Source organism: Zootoca vivipara, chromosome 8, assembly GCF_965207765.1.
Source record: "Zootoca vivipara chromosome 8, rZooViv2.hap1.1, whole genome shotgun sequence".
Lineage (NCBI taxonomy): Eukaryota > Metazoa > Chordata > Lepidosauria > Squamata > Lacertidae > Zootoca > Zootoca vivipara.
Window position 1 is genome coordinate 12,425,158 of NC_142591.1, and position 20,326 is coordinate 12,445,483.

At 42.9% G+C, this 20,326-nt stretch overlaps 1 protein-coding gene across 3 annotated transcripts in view; it reads left to right on the top strand.

Moving 5' to 3' along the window:
- Positions 1 to 20,326, top strand: part of TRIO (trio Rho guanine nucleotide exchange factor) — a 262,864-nt gene that overhangs the window by 231,018 nt on the left and 11,520 nt on the right. For all 3 annotated transcript variants that reach the window (XM_060278041.2, XM_060278045.2, XM_060278044.2), the window contains exons 40-50: positions 1,347 to 1,450; positions 3,651 to 3,720; positions 5,027 to 5,116; positions 6,753 to 6,845; positions 7,618 to 7,668; positions 8,063 to 8,140; positions 9,507 to 9,698; positions 13,323 to 13,500; positions 14,649 to 15,418; positions 18,251 to 18,498; positions 19,406 to 19,544. In XM_060278041.2, the coding sequence (XP_060134024.2) occupies positions 1,347 to 1,450; positions 3,651 to 3,720; positions 5,027 to 5,116; positions 6,753 to 6,845; positions 7,618 to 7,668; positions 8,063 to 8,140; positions 9,507 to 9,698; positions 13,323 to 13,500; positions 14,649 to 15,418; positions 18,251 to 18,498; positions 19,406 to 19,544 (2,013 nt within the window). The remainder of the gene's footprint in view (positions 1 to 1,346; positions 1,451 to 3,650; positions 3,721 to 5,026; positions 5,117 to 6,752; positions 6,846 to 7,617; positions 7,669 to 8,062; positions 8,141 to 9,506; positions 9,699 to 13,322; positions 13,501 to 14,648; positions 15,419 to 18,250; positions 18,499 to 19,405; positions 19,545 to 20,326) is intronic.

Below are 20,326 nucleotides of genomic sequence, written 5' to 3' on the forward strand. Positions count from 1 at the left end.
CACAGACTTGGTCCCGTGAGTTGATGTGTCAAGCCAGGCAAGGACCAATATAACATTATACGTAAAGCACGCAAACTGATAATATGAAAAAGAGTAAATCATTATTTGTTACGAGTTTCAGTACTTACTTGACCACAATGTGGAAGCGTGTTGGAAAAGGATTTTCAACTACGCTGTCACAAAAATGTTTGGCTTCCCATTGGGTCTCTTGTGTTTTTTATGTTCTAAATAAGGGCATGGCTTGTGGCAGGTTGTGGGCAGAAGATAGTCTGTGTACCACTGGCTGATGGTTGTTGATCCTATCCTGTGAGGCATTTCTTAAACAAGAGTTCATACTCAGAATCAATAATAATAATTTATTATTTATACCCCACCCATCTGGCTGGGTTTCTCCAGCCACTCTGGGCGGCTTCCAACAGAATACAGTGGTACCTCTACTTACGAATTTAAAGTGTTCCAAATGCACATTCGTAAGTCAAAAAAAATTGTAAGTTGAATCCCATAGGAATGCATTGGGAGAAAAAATTCATAAGTAGAAGCAACCCTATCTAAAAATTCGTAAGTAGAAAAAATCCTATCTAAACCGCATCCAAGATGGCAGACGAAGCTCCATTCATAAATAGAAACATTCGTAAGTAGAGTTATTCGTAAGTAGAGGTACCACTGTATTAAAATACAATAATCTATTAAACATTAAAAGCTTCCCTAAACAGGGCTGCCTTCAGATGTCTTCTAAAAGTCCGGTAGTTGTTTTTCTCTTTGACCTCTGGTGGGAGGGCGTTCCACAGGGCAGGTGCCACTACCGAGAAGGCCCTCTGCCTGGTTCCCTGTAACTTGGCTTCTCGCAGCGAGGAAATCACCAGAAGGCCCTCGGCACTGGACCTCAGTGTCCGAGGTCAATGAATGCATATTAGTTATGCCATTAGGACTTCACCCTGAATACAGTAGTACCTCGTGTTATGTACTTAATCCGTTCTAGAGGTCCATCCGTAACAGGGAACCGCTCGTAACATGAGGCACACGTTCTCTAATGGTGGCTCCCACTGCTGCTGCACCGCAGGAGCACATCTTCCGCTCGCATCCCAGGGCAAAGTTCGCATCCCGGGGCATCTACTTCCGGGTTAGCGGAGTGCGTGACCCACAGCATTCGTAACAGGGACGGTATGTCACACGAGGTACCACTGTATGTACTTTCAGCCACCAGCCCATATATATAATTAAAAACACATCAGCCGGCAGGGGGATTGGGGGGGGGGCAAGAAGATACTCAGCAATTTGAAGTGTTAAAAGTAATAAAAAGGTGAACAGCGGCGCTCATGTCCATTTTTCTTACTAACTTACTCCAGGGTTACATGGCACTCATGAAAGAAGATGGTGTTCCGGATGACATGAAAGGGAAAGACAAAATTGTGTTTGGCAACATTCATCAGATATATGACTGGCACAGAGAGTATGTATGTTTTTGTTCATAACTGGTTTTCTAATCTCGCATAACCAGCTGAAGAAGCGGACAAAAGGCACCCCAATCAGCATAAAATAATACGCTGGAACCATAGAATTGTAGAGTTGGAAGGGACCCCCGAGGGTCACCTAGTCCAACCCCTTGCAATGCAGGAATCTCAACTAGATCATATATGACAGGTGGCCATCCAACCTCTGCTGAAATATCTCCAACGAAGGAGAGCCCACCGCCTCTCATGGGAATTGGTTCCATTGTCAAACAGCTCTTACTGTTGAGAATCGTCTTCCTGATGTTTAGTTGGAATCTCCTTTCTTGTAACTTGCATCCATTGGTTCGGGTCTTATCCTCTGGACCAGGAGAATACAAGCTTGCTCCATCTTTCATGCGACAGCCCTTCAGACACCCTTTGCCAAGTGTCAGGCAGGGAGCTACTGGATAAGGGGGTCCTTTCTGTGGAGGCACACAAATTATGTATTCTTTCAACCTGGCATCCACCTCGGTTAGGTGCCAGGCAAAGGTTGCCCTGCTCTCTTGTGCTTTTTGTAATGAACAGATACTGTTGGAAGGGCATTCCTGGATATGCATCTGGTGCCCAGTTTATTTCAGTAGAAAGAAATTACTTTGGTTTTTACCGCTTGGGGGCAGTTTCCAATTTACAGCATGCCACAGGTGGAATTATCAGCCAATTATTTTCAGCACTAAGGTGGTTTAGCTGTGCCTTGTTTCAGACGGAAGTCTGACCTCTATATTGCAGTTTGTTTCTTAACATTTGGACATGTCTGGTACCTAAGGATGGTGCCGTCGGGGTCTTATTAGTCCCTTGATTTAATGTAACTTTGTGGCTCGAGAACGTGGTCTCAGCTGAAAGTTTCAGATCCCTTCATCTCACAGTTGTGCACAGTCTGCCATAAGATGAGATCTTAGATTTTGGTTCTGGTCTATCAGAGCAGCAATTGCTCCTAGTGTCTGGGAGCCTTATATTTGGAAAGTCTACAGACAAGAATAACTGTCTGGTGGACTATTGGGACTATTGCAAGACATTTCAGAATGGATTTATTCATCTCTGCAGAATCTGTGGGTGGAAGGCCAACATTGCAAACATTGTTAGGGCCCCGCAAATGGCCTTCCTGTGTCTTCTATCCCTTTAGTATCTCTACGAATGAGTGGTGGCAACTACATAATAGACAGACCTTGGATTAAAGCCAGTTTCTCAACTGCTAGTGCAGGTTCACGTAACCTGATCCATCTACACTGGAATTTTCCTTATCCCTAGATGAAGATAATTTTGCAATTTGCGTTTGCTCAAGTTTGGAAGTAACATGAGTGCATTGACATGCAACTCTACACACCGTGTTCACTACTCAGCTATTTGCCTCTGTGATGAAGAGGATGTGGCGTATGTGTTAGTTGAGCTCTGATTCAGAGGAATCCCAAGTTACGACAGACCTTCCTTGCTGTTGCTTGTTAACTTTCATTTCGAGGAAAACCTACGCTTTTCCCAGATGTTCTTCGCCTGGGCTCAGAATGGTCCCAGCCACACAGTAAACCAAACGGCTGGTTGAGGCAATTATAATTTTAAGGCAGGTCCCCAAACTAAGGCCCAGGGGCTGGATGTGGCCCAATCACCTTCTAAATCCGGCCCACAGACGGTCCGGGAATCAGCATGTTTTTACATGAGTAGAATGTGTTCTTTTATTTAAAATGCATCTCTGGGTTATTTGTGGGGCCTGCCTGGTGTTTTTACATAAGTAGAATGTGTCCTTTTATTTAAAATGCATCTCTGGGTTATTTGTAGGGCATAGGAATTCATTCATATATTTTTTTCAAAATATAGTCCGGCCCCCCACAAGGTCTGAGGGACAGTGGGACCCCTGCTGAAAAAGTTTGCTGACCCCTGTTTTAAGGGAATTTACTCAGCAGTGTCCAAGCTGAGAGGGGCACCCTGGGATTTCTTGCAGCATTTAAGAGTTTGCTGGGCTGGACATAACACTGGGGCGATGTGATATGGCTGCTGGCAAATGACAAAAGTGTCTTCAGCCAATCCACTGGTGCATCTTCCACAAACCTTTCTATTTCCGAAAGTGGATACCTCCCGCAGAGGAAATGCAACCAAACTGTTGTCTGCTGTTGAATCAGTTGTCTGTTGCCACAATGAGGCTAATAATAAATATATTTTTGTACTGCTCAGTTTCTTTTTAGGAGAATTAGAGAAGTGCCTTGAGGATCCAGAAAAATTGGGATCACTTTTTGTTAAACATGTAAGTATGTTTCTCCTCTTCATTGCGTATATAGATGCTGTGTCGATCATAGATCTGGATATTTGACAACATACAAGCGGCCCTTATACCTTCACCCATGTATTCTCCATTCTGTGCCTTTTTTAAAAAAAAAATGCATGAACTTACTTTGCTTTGCTTCTTTGCCTTCCAAAATGCTTAGTTAGAGTGGCAGGAATAGTAAACATGAGGGAGATATAAAGAAATTATGCACATAGCAAATTCCAGCACTGATCCCTTCTGTGCTCTCTTAAATGTGTAGGCAGTGACAGAGCACGCAATATGTTACACTCTCACTTAGTTTCCTGATTTTTCTACTTAGCCGGACTTTTGTGGCTTTCCATGTGTACAACGAATCTGAAATATGCTCTGAAAGAACAGAGGTTATTTCTTCACTTCTTTATTTGGTGGGGGTGGAAGTCTCCTCAACAAGATCAGCCATGGTGAACACGCTTCCTGAAAGATACGAGTTGTTCATTACTGTCATTTTAGCCCTGCAGAGCACACAGCCAGAGTGGAGTGTTGGACCTTGCTCTAACTCAAAAGTGTGCCCTTAGAATGCCCACAACCTTAGAGTACACTCCAGAATTCTTTGCAATATAAGGGAGGTTCGTTACCGGCTCTGACAGTTCCTTGGCAATGGGAAGCAGTCCCCGAGGTCACAAAGTTTTGAAACAGCTGCTCTCATACACCAGGCTGCATATCAAATGGATTTATTAATTTGGGGGGCAGCAGGGAGGATATGCCTTGACAGTAACATGTATCATAATCCTCTGTCTTCAGGCTGGTAGTACGAGTTGTCACCTTCCCCACATGTTTAATCCCAAACGTCTCTGGGCACAAAGTGTAGACTTGCGGTGAACATAGATATGACCACCAGCAGGCTAATTGTGTAAAAGGTGCTCTCCTTCAGTTGCAATTATCATTGTTGGCTGTATTCATGTATCAGCCTCCTGTTGCTGAACTGCAATGCCCAACACCTCTGAGCATTGCCCATGCTTTCTCGGACTGAAGGGAAATATCATCCAGCAACATCTGAAGAGCCAGAAGTTCCCCCACATCTACTCTTATAGCCTGTTGCACACTTGATTTATCCAAGGACATGTGAACATATGCAAGGTAGAGAGTGGGTGAGACAGTATGGAAAATGCAATATCTTATATGGACCATTATATTCCTGTAGAATATGGTAGCTTTTGTTCTAATGATCTGTGCTGTTCTGATGCGTGCAAGAATGCTTTACGTTTTCATGAAATACAACATCCTTTTTCTTTTCCCTCTGCTCCAGGAGAGAAGATTGCACATGTACATAGTTTACTGCCAAAACAAACCAAAGTCTGAGCATATTGTCTCAGAATACATTGATACTTTTTTTGAGGTAAGTGCCAAAGGCAGGGAAGAAGGGGGTTGGCTATCTCTTTCTGGGCAGAAGAAAAACGCTCATAATCTTTCCCAAAATTTCTTGTTCTTTGCAGTCTCTGAGACATTATCTCTCTGAGGATCTGTGGCTGAGATTGAAATTAGTTTATTGTTACCAAATGAATAAACTCCCCCCCCCCCACTAACTCCCAGTTAGCTCTAGGGTTTAATAACTCTGTACATCAAATTCCGCTTCAAGGTGAATTGCAGCATGGAATCGTTTTCTTTGTGATTTTACCATACAATACTTGTGAGACATCAGGAAGCCGAGTGACATCGACTCGTTTAAGTGGATCTTAAGATGTTGTCATACCAACCTGAATTCAAATCACTAGCTGCTTTCACACACCAGGCCAAAGACATTCAACCCCAGAACTGGCCTTGCTAAACATGTTCCAAGACAATAATGCCCACATGCATCACAAAGAACTCAGAACTCAGAACCAGAAACACCATAGCCAGACACTGGAGAGACCTGTCAGAAATAAGCATGGACCAATGGTACCAAACCATATGGGAAACAGCCTTACTAGAAAAATTAACCAATAAGCCGAAACTGACACGGGGACAAATAGAAGACGACGACTTCACCTCGGTATGGCTCCCCTTTATCACATACACAGCCCAACACGACAATGACAAAAATCCACCAACAGCATACAAATCAATATGGCTAACCTGATCCAAAACACCCACACACCCCACTCACACACGAAACAAAGACCACCACAGACAACCACAAACGAACAACCACACCCTAGGCCAACCCCAACATCTCTCACCACCAAAGGAACTCAAGCAAACAGCAGAGAACCTACACAAGCGACGCTGGTTTAAACAAAGAGAAATAGAGACTACTGTACTACTTATTCAGATGTGGCTAAATCTCTGTTTACGGTGTTGATTCTGTCAGCTTGAAGGTACAAACAAGGATAGGTGTTGGTCCTGTGATATGTATGAACACATGATGCCTCTGTATTGACTGAGCATCAAGTGTTAATAGAAAACTAGTTTTAGCCCAACAGACAATCCAAGGGAATAGCTTACTTTTGTATCCTTCTTTTGCCAGCCAATCAATGTCTGGAAAATTCAGTAGGGCTGAAGTGAGTCTTTCTTGTCCCGAGCTGGACTGAGATTGCTGCCACCATCATCTCCCTTTCCTATTAACGTTTAAGCCCCCAGGTTATTAAAATGTAAGCCCCCGGGTTTGGCCTCCATAGATGGTCTGGCTGTGTGTAACTAAGAATTGGCACCACTATCCTAAGGATAACTGCTGTCCTTTAACATGAGGGATGATAGGCCCAGACAGGATAAAGGGGATGAGACTCAAAAGATTTCTTCGGGATGTGGATAGAATGAAGTCAGGGAAGACGTGAGCCCTATATTTATTCATGAATTTGTAAATCTGAAAAGCAAACTTTTTTTTTTTACAGTTCATTTTGCTAAGTAAATTAGAGAGTTAATACAAGGGAAGCTGTTAGGAATCCCGAAGGGAAATCTGTATTAGAGTGGATGTCAAAAGTAGCCTCCTCGATGATACTTAATTAATAGAGAGTTACAGGATCTGCTCTGAACTTCTATTTTACTACTACTAGGACCTGAAGCAACGTTTGGGTCACCGACTTCAGCTCACCGACTTGCTGATAAAACCAGTGCAGAGAATTATGAAATACCAATTGTTACTAAAGGTAAGGCACTTTGAACGCTCTCGGTTGGGGTTTTTATTGCTGTATAGCATTTGGAGCACATTAAAAAAAAATAGATTGCTTTGCATCTTATAGATATAGGCAAACATTTCTCAGAAATCTGAAGAAGTGTGCATGCACACGAAAGCTCATACCAAAATAAAAACTTAGTTGGTCTTTAAGGTGCTACTGAAGGAATTTTTTTATTTTATTTCTCAGAAAGTACCCACAATATTCTTTTTGTTGGAGCACTGTGTGTCTGCTAAGGTAGTTTACATAAGTATGCATCAGGAAATAGTAAAGGTGCTACTGAAGGAATTTTTTTTTTTTTAGTGTTAATTAAGATATGAGAATGTTTCATTTCCTCTGTTTGCCAATTTCAGAGAAAGCAGAGCCCTTTGTGGGGGATTTAACTACTTGTGAATAAAATAATATTTGTTTTGTTACGCACCTTATAGCATATGGTTACAACCATAAAATATACAACCTAAAGCACTTGCCGATATAAAACAAAAACACAGTAAATATGCAAAACAATTGAAGTACAGTCAGGAAACACACTTTGTTTTTACTGTTTGATTTCTTCACCCTAAGCATTTTATTTCTGATATGCTGTACATCAGGGCTTCCCAGAAGTCCCGAATTGGAATGGTAGATAAATGCCCATTTTATTATCATCAGCAGTTTCTGATCATCAGGGTTGTCCAATATATATGCACACATATATAATTTTAATGGAAGATGTCAACTCATAGTTCTTTCTTTTTCTTTGCAGGACTTCCTTAAGTACTCCAAAAAAGCAAATCTTGATACTTCAGAATTAGAGGTACTTAGAAATACTGTTTTAAATATTTATGCCAGCATCAAGACAGCTGTTGTAGCAGAATTATAGCATTTTTTTCTATATCTGCAGTCTGTGGACCTCCTTCACAAAGTTTGTTCTGTTTTTGTTTTTCCACGTTGCATTTATTCTGGAGTTAATGGTTAAAACAGCAGGTCCATCACTTTGGGAGAATTCATCATGGAGATTACAGGAAGGGGCAGGGTGTTCCCAGAATCAGTCTCCCAACAAATTTTATTACATAGCCTGCCTCTTCGATGTATGCAACCAATCTTGGTAGTGGCAACTTAGAGAATCTTGAAAAGAATAACTGAAAGGCATTGCACAGTTGACTGTTCTAATCTCTCAATCTCTCTCTCTCTCTCTCTTGATTCAATAGAGGGCTGTAGACGTAATGTGCATAGTCCCAAAACGGTGCAACGACATGATGAATGTTGGTCGTTTACAAGGATTTGATGTAAGTCCTTCCTTGGGTTTGGGCACCTTTTTCTTCACAAACAACATACTCCCATTACAATCTGGTTTCAAGTCACCTGGAAGCATTCTAACAATAAGTACAGTGGTACCTCTAGTTATGAACTTAATTCGTTCTGGAGGTCCGTTCTTAACCTGAAACTGTTCCTAACTAGAGATGTGCTTTTGCTAATGGGGCCTCTTGTTACCACTGCGCCGCCGGCACACAATTTCCGTTCTCAACTCGAAGTAACTCTTCCAGGTTAGCAGAGTTTGTAACCTGAAGCGTTTGTAACTTGAGGTGCCATTGTACATGTACTCTTAACATTTAGACTTGTTTCAACTTCAGAATTCCTCCTAAAATCCAAATAAAGTGCCTTTTTCCTGTTACAGGTTGAAAACAGACCATAGGGAAGTAGCCTTCTCTCTGGCTTGCCCCTACTAGGTCCCTGAACTGTAATGCTGGCAGGAGGCAGAGCATAAGGATAGGAATAGTACAGGAAACCATGCCCCTGTAGGCTTGCATCCAAACTTATATCTCATGGTCTCTTTTCCCTGCTCTTTCATCCTCTTAGAGCACCTGGGCTGGATCTACTATTTAAAAATGCTATTAAAAAATAGCTCCCAATGCAATTGCCCATTGGCGACAGATTGCTGCTCTACAGCGCCCTCTGGTTTTGGATTTTTATAACGCATTTTAACGTTATAACTCACCAGTGTAGATTGGTCCCTGTTCTCATCGGACATACGATGTTGGATGTCACAGTTGTTTGAACAAGAGCCAGTATATAATGCACAGAGACTGTGCAGTGAGGCTGAATTCACGTGGCTGTTGTATAACTATGGCTCAGATGATACACATCCAGAGCATAGACATCAGGTGGAAGTGCAGAGCTGCATTCCTGGACCACACTATTTGTACATTTGCTAATGTCTGATGGGGCTGCTTGGTTGTGACATTTCGAGATGTGTCCCAAAGGAAGTGTGCACACAACCCATAATCACATGGAATGGGAAAAGGCTTCCTGATGACCATGAGAGATTGTGCGATTTTCTTTCTATAATCTTAACTGTATTGATTCCACTATTTCTGCCATTTTGTTGTTGTTTTTAATCAATCACATGTCCCTTCGGATTCCCATCTTCAGTCTTCTACAAGCTACAGTCCTTCAGGGATAAATTTAGCAGAGCGCCATAAGAATATAGAAATAGTTTGAATCAGAGAGCAGCACAAATTCTCAGTAACATAACCATGTGGAATGTTTTAAAAAAAACATTGTTAGCCGTGCTTTCTTTGGTAATATAACTACTTGTTTCAGCTGATTGTCTAAAAAGGGTTCACTCAACTTGTTCTGGACTCTCTTTTTTAGGGTAAAATTGTTGCCCAGGGTAAGCTGTTGCTGCAAGATACGTTCATGGTTACAGATCAGGAAACAGGACTCTTGCCACGTTGCAAAGAAAGGCGGGTGTTCCTGTTTGAACAGATCGTTATATTCAGTGAACCACTAGATAAAAAGAAAGGCTTCTCAACGCCAGGATTCTTATTTAAAAACAGTATCAAGGTAAGTCTTCTGCATATGTCTTTTCTTTTAGTTATGCAGTAGGCTTGACGGTTCAATTCCATTTTGACAACGGTTTCTAATCCAACTGTGCTCATAGTCTCTTTAAAGGGTGGGTGGGTGTCCTTCCTATGGGATTAATCTCCTGATTCTGCAAAAACCACTGGGAAAGGGTTTATTTCAAAGGTTAATGAAAATATACCAATGATCAGGAGGTGAAAGGCTAGCTAAGCTCTTAACCGCCAGCATGAAGATTTTTCATTCAACCCACCCTTCCTTATCTTTTCTCTCATTTCCCACAACTTTGCCCTAGTGGTTGGTAGTATTGGTTTTAAAAATTATTAAACCTCACTTCATCCAACAGATGCCAGGGTGGTGTAGACCCAACAACAGGGAGAAAACCAATAAAAGTTAAATACAATTCCTATCATAAAACAAAAGACAAAAACTAAAAACCAACAATAAATGGAATCTCTTTAAATGCCAGGCCAAACAAGAAAGCCTTAACTTAGCCATGAAAGGTTTTAGTGTTGACACCATTCAAGCTTCTCTGGGGAGGGTGTTTCAAAATCAGGGCACCACCACAAAAGAGGCCCTTTCCTTTGTGCAAGCATAGCTACATACTATCCTTGGAGGGGGGGTAGCACACACCAATAAATATTAATTCATAGCCCTTTTCTGAAAACCACAATTTCAGTTTACAAAACTAGGATGAAAAAGCCAGTTCCACCACAGTCCCGACTTAAGCCTTTCCCTTACCACCCATCCTTTTATAACAAAATTGGACCACCTAGTTTTCTGCTGTGGTCTATGAAAGACTTTGAGACTTTTGCGACAAAGAGAGGCTGAAAATTGGGAGATCTGGAAGGTGCTGGGCTGGAATAATTGGCTACAGCTGTTTTATATCTCAAGCTGTCATTCAACAACAGGCCCCTGTGACGTTAACCTCCCTCTGGGCATATGATGGTCTCACGTGGTCCTAAAGCCAGGAACCAGGTGTCACACATGTACAAAATTTAATAGCACTAGATCAGGCATCCCCAAACTTCGGCCCTCCAGATGTTTTGGACTACAATTCCCATCATCCCTGACCACTGGTCCTGTTAGCTAGGGATCATGGGAGTTGTAGGCCAAAACATCTGGAGGGCCGCAGTTTGGGGGTGCCTGTACTAGATAGATGCAAGGGATTTAACTAGATTGAAAATGTATTAGGACCGGGGTACTTAGCTTGACTTGGAAAGCTGGAGCAACATTTTATCAGGAGTCTCCTTGTCTCTAATTTCAGCACATATTCAGGCAGCCACCTTAAAAACACTATTTAGTCAGCACTTTACCCCGGTCAAACGATCTTTTATAAACCTGAATGTCTCCCCACAATGTTGGCATTATAAAAATCCACCTTTTGGTGGAGTTGTCCCTCGAGTGGCTGAGTTTTAGGAAGTGTTTTTTGAAGAAATTAAGTGAATTACAAAGTAGGAATTAACTTCTGTTGGCTGCAGCACAAATGCTTATTATAGCCAGAAATTGGAAATACTTGGAGGAAACTAGCCAAAAGGCCTGGAACACAGTCAGGTGTGGTTTCTCTTAATTATGGGGGAAATTGCAAAACGCAGTTGATTAGGAGTCAAATTTTAAAAGACTATTTCTCATGTGTCTGGCAAAGCTTTATAAGCTAATAATATCCAAACTGTTCCAGTCAGGTATGCCCGCATTTAGAATGCTTGACCACCCTTTAGTAAGTTTGGAAACTGTAGGTGGCATCTTGTGAACGATGAACCTCTTCTAAGAATGTCTAATGACATAAAGAATTTTATTGATTTATGGCAACATAACATTGCTCAACCCCATATGTCAACTGCAATGATTGTACTTCCTTTACCTTTTTTCTGTTTTCTGTGCATATGCCTACTGTTCATGTTTTTATCTCAGATATAAGTCAATATCTATGTTTATATTGAAACTCCATGAAGGTTGGTGTTGTTGTTGTTTTAAGGATGTGTCATAGTAGTACATCCTCCTCCCCTTTGTGTATCCATAGCACGCATCCTTGGCCTTTTTCCGTATGATTCACTTTTATCTCATCATACTTGGAAGCATTGTGCGTTTTTCCACCAGGTGGCCTCAACAACTCACTTTGCAAACTGGGTTTGAAGATGTTGCAGTCCCTTTCTGTATTCTTTATTAGCTCATCTGTTGAACGACTTCCCGAGTTTGATTTCTGGGTTGTTTGTTCACACTTGAGTCAAGATCCCAAGTTGTACTGGGTCACGCCAAAAATTGCTGCAGAGAGCTCTTTAGTTTGTCAGCAAACTAACCTGGAACGGAATTTTATGAATCCCACCCTTCCTTCAGGGAGCACAGAGCAGCAATTTATTCTCACCAGTGCCCTGTGACGGATGTTGGGTTGAAAGAAAAACGATTCAAACAAGGTCACCGCAGAGAGCTTCATGACTGAGTGGGGGACTTGATTCTAGGTTTGCCAAACCCAGCACTCTAGCCATTGCAGCACACTTAATGCAAAACTACTGTGTGTTTCAGCTGAGCTAAGAGGAGCAGGTGCAAGTTGGCAAGTGGCTTGTTGTTAAATGTTAACCTGAGATGAAAGTTGGACTGAAAGAGGTTGTTCATCGTTACTGGCAGCATCTTGTATTATATTGTAGCTCAGCCTTGCAAAAGTGCCTGGCCTGTGCAAAAAATTACCGTATTAGTCTGCTAAGAGACTAGTAGCCTGTTATCTCCATGCTAGCCAAAGAGAAAGGTAAGCATGGGAATACAGGCTAGTTTAATAATAATTAATAAAAGGTCCCTTTACCTATTATTATTATTATTATCATCATCATCATTATTATTATGAAATATTATTATTTCCCCAGCCACTCTGGGCGACTCCCAACAGAATATTAAAAACATGATAAAGCATCAAACATTAAAAGCTTCCCTAAACAGGGCTGCCTTCAGATGTCTTCTAAAAAACAGATAGTTGTTTATTTCCTTGACATCTGATGGGAGGGCGTTCCACAGGGCGGGCACCACAACCGAGAAGGCCCTGTGCCTGGTTCCCTGTAACTTCGCTTCTTGCAGTGAGGGAACCACGAGAAGGTCCTCAGAGTTGGACCTCAGTGTCCGGCCTGAACGATGGAGGTAGAGACGCTCCTTCAGGTATACTGGGCTGAGGCCACTTGGGGCTTTAAAGGTCAGCACCAACACTTTGAATTGTGCTCAGAAACGTACTGGGACCCAATGTAGGTCTTTCAGGACCAGTGTTATATTGTCTCGGAGGCCACTCTCAGTCACCAATGTAGCTGCCACATTCTGGATTAATTGTTGTTTGACGCTTTGTGTGGTTTGGGCTGTGGACAAAGTGGACTAGAAATGAGTATTACATCCCCAGCTCCAGTGCCAATAGGCTCTGGTGCAACAAGTTCTCCAACTGCTAGTGCCTTTTCTGGGGTCCCTTCTGGTTTTGGCTGTGTGTAGTTGTGACCTGCTCGCGTAGTGGTCTTTATTGGGAATTCCTCGACATGGGTGTTCCTGTTGGGTTACCGCATGCTATCTGATCAAAAGTAGTAACAAAAGGATGAAGGCAGCATTTTCCTGAAAGCTTCTCCCTTTTTCTTTTTAATGAAGGTGAGTGGCCTGTGCTTGGAGGAAAACGTAGACAACGATCCCTGTAAATTTGCACTAACGTCAAGGGCAGGTGATGTTATGGAGACTTTTGTTTTGCATTCCACCAGTCCAGGAACCCGCCAAATGTGGATCCACGAAATCAACCAAATCTTGGAAAACCAGCGTAATTTTCTAAATGGTAAAGTGAACTACATTTCTGCTTCCTACTAAAGTTTCAGAATTAAACTCTCCAGACAGTTTCCTTGGTCCTGCTATTTTAAAAGTTTCGTATTTTGAGTTCGTTGATGGGGCTAATGATTTTGCATTCCTTGTGGAAGCTTTTTGTCAGAGGCTTTAGTTCCTGCCCAGTAACCTTCCATGTAGAATCACACTGAAGCTAAATTGTTAAAAAGCCAGCTGTAATGGTTTGTCATGTCATTTTGCTTACCTTGCTTGTTAATTAATTATATTCGAGAGTGGATGTCCAGCTTCCTTTTTTTTAAGAACTTCTGCTAAATATCTTGTCCAGCCCTGACTTCCTCTTTTTAGCACAGATAACCTAAATAATGTCCCACAATTTATTCAGTTTAAAATACCTAGATACCATAGCCTGATTTACAGATACATATTTCAGATAATCCCATTTTTTCCATCCACCCAAAATTATTCACATGGTTGTTATAATCCCACTATTTCATATAAATAGATCATCAAAGCAAAAATAACTGATATGGTTTCACTTCGACATTCTTGGACAAATAAGAAGTTGTCCATAGTATGTCCATACTATAATTCAAGTAACTCACACAAAGCAATGCTAATTTAATCACAAAATACCCATCTACCATTGTTTGGATTACAGTTGCTTCATAAATAGTATTGTGTTCCTTTTCAAATACGTCAAAAAATTTGCTAACATGAATATATTTGCTTTTAAGTTGCTTGGCTTTATCTGGGAATGATGGTGTGAGTAATACCTGCCAAAAACATGGTGATTGTGCAAAAGAAGATACAGTCAAACCTCGGTTGTTGAACGTAATCCATTCCGGAAGCCCGTTTGGCTTCCGAAATGTTCGACAACCGAGGTGCAGCTTCCGATTGGTTGCAGGAGCTTCCTGCACTCAAGCAGAACCTGTGCCGGACTTTCGGCTTCCAAAAAACGTTCGAAAACCAGACCATTTACTTCTGGGCTTTCAGCGTTCAGGAGCCGAAACATTCTAAAACAGAGGCGTTTGGGAACCGAGATTCGACTGTACTGTTATTGGGGCAGTTGAATTTGAGACCCTGTTTGACAACTGGCTGTGCATTGCCTTCCATTTTTGTGTGAACTCCTCTCACTTTTCTCAGCCTTGACATCACCGATCGAGTACCAGAGGAACCACAGTGGTCCTGGTGGCAGCAGCAGCAGCAACAGCAGTGGCCCTGGCACCTGCCCTGGAATCCCCAGCTCCAGCCGTAGCAGGCCTTCCCGGATCCCGCAGCCGGTCCGACACCATTCCCCAGTCCTGGTCTCCTCTGCAGCCTCAGTCCAAGCAGAGGCAGACAAGATGTCAGGTATGTCCATTCACAATTCCTCCCTGCCTCCCCACACCACCACCACCCTAGAGGCTGGCTTTAGCCAGGCAGGCAGGCACCCGGTACCAAACGCTCAGCAGAACGGTCCAGAGAGGGAACCAGAGAAGATCCCCAAGATGAAAGCGATAATGGAGAGCCCCCGGAAGGCACCGGGAAGCGCTTGCGGCACGGCAGACGTGGACCAGAGGGAATGCCGCGGGAACTCGGAGGAGATCCGTTCGAGGAGCAGCGTGGGATCGCTGGCGCTGGGGAAATCGAGGCCCGGAGCCGTCTCGCCAATAAACTCTCCTCCCGCAATGACTTTCCCTTCTCCGTTTGGCAAGGAAGCCTTTCCTCCCAGCAGCCCCCTGCAGAAGGGCTCCTTTTGGAGCTCCATCCCGGCATCCCCTGTCAGCCGCCCTGGCTCCTTCACTTTTCCCGGGGACAATGACTCCCTCCAGCGCCAGGTCCACCGCCACTCTTCACACAGCAAGGACACAGACCGCATGAGCACATGTTCCTCGACCAGCGAGCAGTCAGTACACTCCACCCAGAGTAATGGGGTAAGAGCTGGAGCGCTTCTATCCTGCAAGCTCCTCTAAAAACAAAATCTTCCCATGCTCCTCCTCCCTCCTGTGCGTCACCATCATTCTCCGTACTAACTTCTGGCTCTCCTCTGGTGCTGCACCGCTGCTCTGAAATAATGAGTCGCTCCCAGTCTTTCTATGCAAATCTCAGTAGAAACGTATGTCGCGTCTGTGTGTGTGTATACATAAGACATAAACTTGCAGTATGTATACAGACACGAAGAAAACCTTTCTAACTCTAAATGTGACTTCCACCTCTGCTGGTATGGGGGGAAATCTGCTAGTCTGGTTTCTACTAACTTGCTGTTGGCTTCCTCCCCCTCCATCTAACACAAAGGCACAAATTAACATTCTGTGTGCAGCTGCCCTGGTGGAGCTGAGTTGGCGCCTCACTTGTATTTCCATCATAGGCAGATTTGCTCAGGGATTCCTCCCCCGTTCACATACAGGCACACAATTCACACACACACACACCCAAATCCCACCCCAGCGAGACTTTGAAGAAAGTAAGAATGGCCCCGCTGGATCAAAGCAAATATCCACTCTGTTCCCAACAGTGGCCAGCCAAATGCACCCAAGAAGCCCACATGGCAGTACATGAATTCAACACTCCACTCCTCTCCCCCATCCAGTATTCAGAGAACACGGAGGTTCTGTTAGGCTGCGCTTCCTGTGTTTCGGTTGAGCTGAAGCATTCTGTTGACTTTGCTGCCTTTTAAAAATCTGTACCTGGTCAAGAAATCTTCCAGCATCACAAAAAATAAATCCTGAAAAATACACTTAGTGCACACAAATAGAAGGCTACCGTAACCAAACCTCCAAGCTAAATTACCTTCTGTTCTCTTAAGAAGCGCTGCACTGGGGGCCACCTGGAGATTTCATTTCTCAGCCCGCTCTGCGAGGAAAGATCAGGTTGTCGGCCAGCAGACTCCGGCTCCCTTTCTTTAAAGCTGCCAATCTGGAAATGCAACATGGCATTCAAAGGACACCTATTTGTTATTTTCAGAATAATCATTCTTCATGGGGGATGCGATAGTTGCATCCTCAAACTCGATGCTGGTCTTAAAACCACACTCTCTTCCCCACCCCCACCCCAATTTAAGTGTGTGGTACACTTCTTCAGCTCCTTTCACAGCCTCCGCACAACCTCGATAAGCACATCACTTGGCCTTCAGAACCTTTCTTGAAAGCATGCACTACTTGGTTGAATTATTTTTTAACAACGTAGACCTCTTCTGATTTCCTCTTTCACTCACTGTATCATAGCTGTAGGGTAAGAAATTCCGCTTTGCATGTTTGTTCTGTTTCTGAGCTCCTGTTATATTTATTTGATTTGGCTTTAGCATACCTCCTTAAATTGTTTTCTTAGCTTAGGAAAATGTCAGCTTGGCAGCCAGCGTAAAAAAAAAAAAGGTCGTTCACTGTAAGGGATGGGGCTGTTCAAGGTAGTATTGCATTTCTATGTGTTCTTAATATGCTGCACGGGGGGGGGGGGTGAAAATGTCATTTCTCCATATGGAGAAAATGTGCTGCAGAGGTAGGTAGCGTTATACTAAGAACTAGCTGTCTTGGGTTCGAGAGTGTACCTAGGCATCAGGCAAATGCCAGAAGTGGCTTAAATTTAAAGCAAAACAAATCTTTTAACAGGACTCTGCAGTTATTTGGAGGGAGATTGCCTCTATTTTTTAAAAAAAGAAATGCTTCTTAGACTCTTACACATAGGGAAAATAATTATTGTCCCTCCACCACCCATGCACTAAAGGTGGATACTGTTCATCTCACCAGCAAACAGGAACACCACCTTCCCCTTTAGGCTTAGCAGTATATTTCTTCCCCGATTAACTTTCCTTTTCCAGATATTGTATTGGGCTAAAGGAACGACATACTTCCCTGTATCAGTGGCTGAAAACATCTTGTCCCCAAGTCATTTTTGCAGAATCTGTGGATTTGTTAAATTACTGCCAATCTCTGATTTCAGCCAAAATTTTTAAAAAAATGTAGGTTTTGGTTTTAGTTTTAGTTCAGGCATCTGGTGTTCTTGAGCCCAGAATAAGTACTATCCAATGCTTTCTGGACAGAATGACTCTAGCAGCACTGAGATGGGCAAGGCATGCAGCTTACAAACTCCAGAAAATGTGGGGTGTTTAGAAAAGACAGTGTGAGATGACTGAGTGAGCCATTTCTGATAAAAATGATCCCACTAAACCATAGCTTAGTACACCAGAAGGTGTAGTGTCAGTCCCACACCACTTGTCACTCACCAGCTTTAACTTGGCTATTTTAAATTGCAATTCCCTGTTGCATCTGAAATGGGGAACTGAGATTTAATGTTGGTTTACTAACCAATAAGTTAAGCTGCTGGTGGGTGCTGCTTTTAAGCTCCTGATGAGTAAACAGGCTGGTGTTTAATGGAAGGTTTACAGAGATTCTCTTAAGCCCAAACGTGCACCCTTTCCTGTCCTTAAGAAAGGAGGCTAAATGATTAGTGCATGAACATAAAAACCACAGGTTCACACTTAATGGTGGGAAATTAAGAACATAACCCCTCCTCCAACTACTGGTCAGTTTAATTTACTTGCTCTGTTTATTAGGTAACAGCTCTTTGGGGTCTATCTAGGTTCTGAAAAATCTCAGTACTCACAGTTCGTGTAAAGGTTTTATTTTAATACAAGCTTATTGAAATGACTATTCTTAGGCGCTAATGTCATGGAAGAGAGGCGTTCTCTCCCCTTCCTCCCTGGTATTTTTGTAAACTGTCTCCTTTTCCCTCCTTGTTTTCCTCTTTCTACCTGATGGGTTCACCGACAGAGTGAAAGTAGCAGCAGTAGCAATATCTCCACCATGCTGGTGACACACGATTATACGGCAGTGAAGGAGGATGAGATTAATGTCTACCAAGGAGAAGTCGTGCAAATTCTAGCCAGCAACCAACAGAACATGTTTTTGGTGTTCCGAGCCGCCACTGACCAGTGCCCCGCAGCCGAGGGCTGGATCCCCGGCTATGTCCTGGGGCATACCAGTGCAGTCACCATTGAGAACCCCGATGGAACAATGAAGTAAGTGTCTTGGGTGCTCCTTTTAAGGTGGACATTTTTGGTAAGATTGTTAGTTTGCAAGCACCCCAGAGGAGTGGCTGTGTTGGTCTGTTGCAGCAGGAAAACAGACATGTGATAGATCTGGCTGGCTGTCATGGACTGGTTGGACACAAAGGAATTCTGGAAGGAACCAGCTGAGGAACCTCCAAGGGAAGGAGGCTCAGAGCCTGGAGATTGGTGGTAGGACAACAGTGGGGAGACTGGGAAGATGAGATGTTAAAAGCTGAAGAGGTAACAGGGCCTAGTGAGCAGGGAGAGTTTGTGGCAGAAAGAAGTACAGAATCAATTGCAGAAGCAGGGAGGAGGGAAGCCAGGAGGCAGAGATGGGTCAGGCCTGTGAAGAGTCAGGTGGTTTTTTCTCTTTTTTTCTTCCATGGAAAGGTATTTCTGAGGCCTAGTTTTCACTGAGGTGAAGAATCTGGAGTGGTTTAAGCTAGACGCAGATGGAAGCCTACATAACAGAGTGCTTTCTCATGCAAAAATAAATAGATCTTTCCACAAAGAAAACTTACAGATAAAAGAGAAAGCCGAGTTTGAATTCTTCCCCCGATATATAGTTTTCTATGGGAGAAAACTTTTTTGTATGGATGAAAAAAAAATAACTGAGCCCTGCAGTCCAAAAGGGTGCAGCCTAGACACAGGTTTACAAATGCAGCAAGAACTAGGCTCAAACTAGTTGTTCTTGTAAAAATGATGACGGAATTCATACTCGTTGTGTCAAGGCCACCAGAAGAACCATGTCATTTCATTTCATCAGTCATTTGTTCGTATACTAACTGTTTGGTGGATTATCTGTCAGATGTTCCTCCTCCTGCATGTTTTCCAAGGCAAGGGTCCAGCTAATCACAATGCTGTGTTCTGGCTTCAGGAAGTCGTCATCTTGGCACACAGCACTCCGTCTAAGGAAGAAATCTGAGAAAAAAGATAAAGACAGCAAAAGGGAAGGCAAGCTGGAAAATGGTTACCGTAAATCTCGAGATGGACTTGCCAATAAGGTTTCCGTGAAGGTAACCTTTCTTCCTCGTGTTGTGTTCTTAGTCGCAATTCCATGGATGGGGGAAATGGGACAACTTTTAGCCTATACAGTACAACAAGTATCTCACTTTAACATCAATACTTTTTTACTTGAAATACATTTGCACCAGTGTTCTTTTCTACCTTTCGTTACTAGAGATACGAAGTGCTGAAGACCTGTTTTCATGTCGTGTTTTAAGACATCTGTATATAATTCAGATTTGAGTATCCCTGGTCAGGCTAACCATATGTACTGGAGAGTAAATCCCATTGAACTCAGTCTTCTTAGGATTGCACTGTAAATGTGATACCATTTAAAGGGAGGAAAATAGCAGCTAGCAGGATTTTTGCAGAAATATGGTGGGTTGCGCCTTCTGTATTTCAAAATCTGTTGTTAACATGCAACTAGAGCCGTGGTTGGAAACTTCATGTGGGGATAGGTAGTAGGAGTGAAGGCTTAAGATTGGAACTGGGGTCAGGAGAAGGAACTCTCTGGTGTAGATATTCTCAGGGTAAAGCCTGGGTTGACTATAGCAGTGTATTTTTTTGTGTTGAGAGGGAAAAAAGATGGCTGGACTCAGGAAAGGATTAGGGGCAACAGCTTTTAAGAAAACTGTTAACAACCAATACAAGTTTTGCAGCCTGAACAAGAATAGTAGACCCCTTGTAGTAGCTACGTTTGTGCATTGCTAAGGACCTCATGTTGGAAAATGATAGGGTTACATTGTCTTATGGTTGGATTCAGCAGCTTGCCAGGCAAAACATTTCCCCCCCA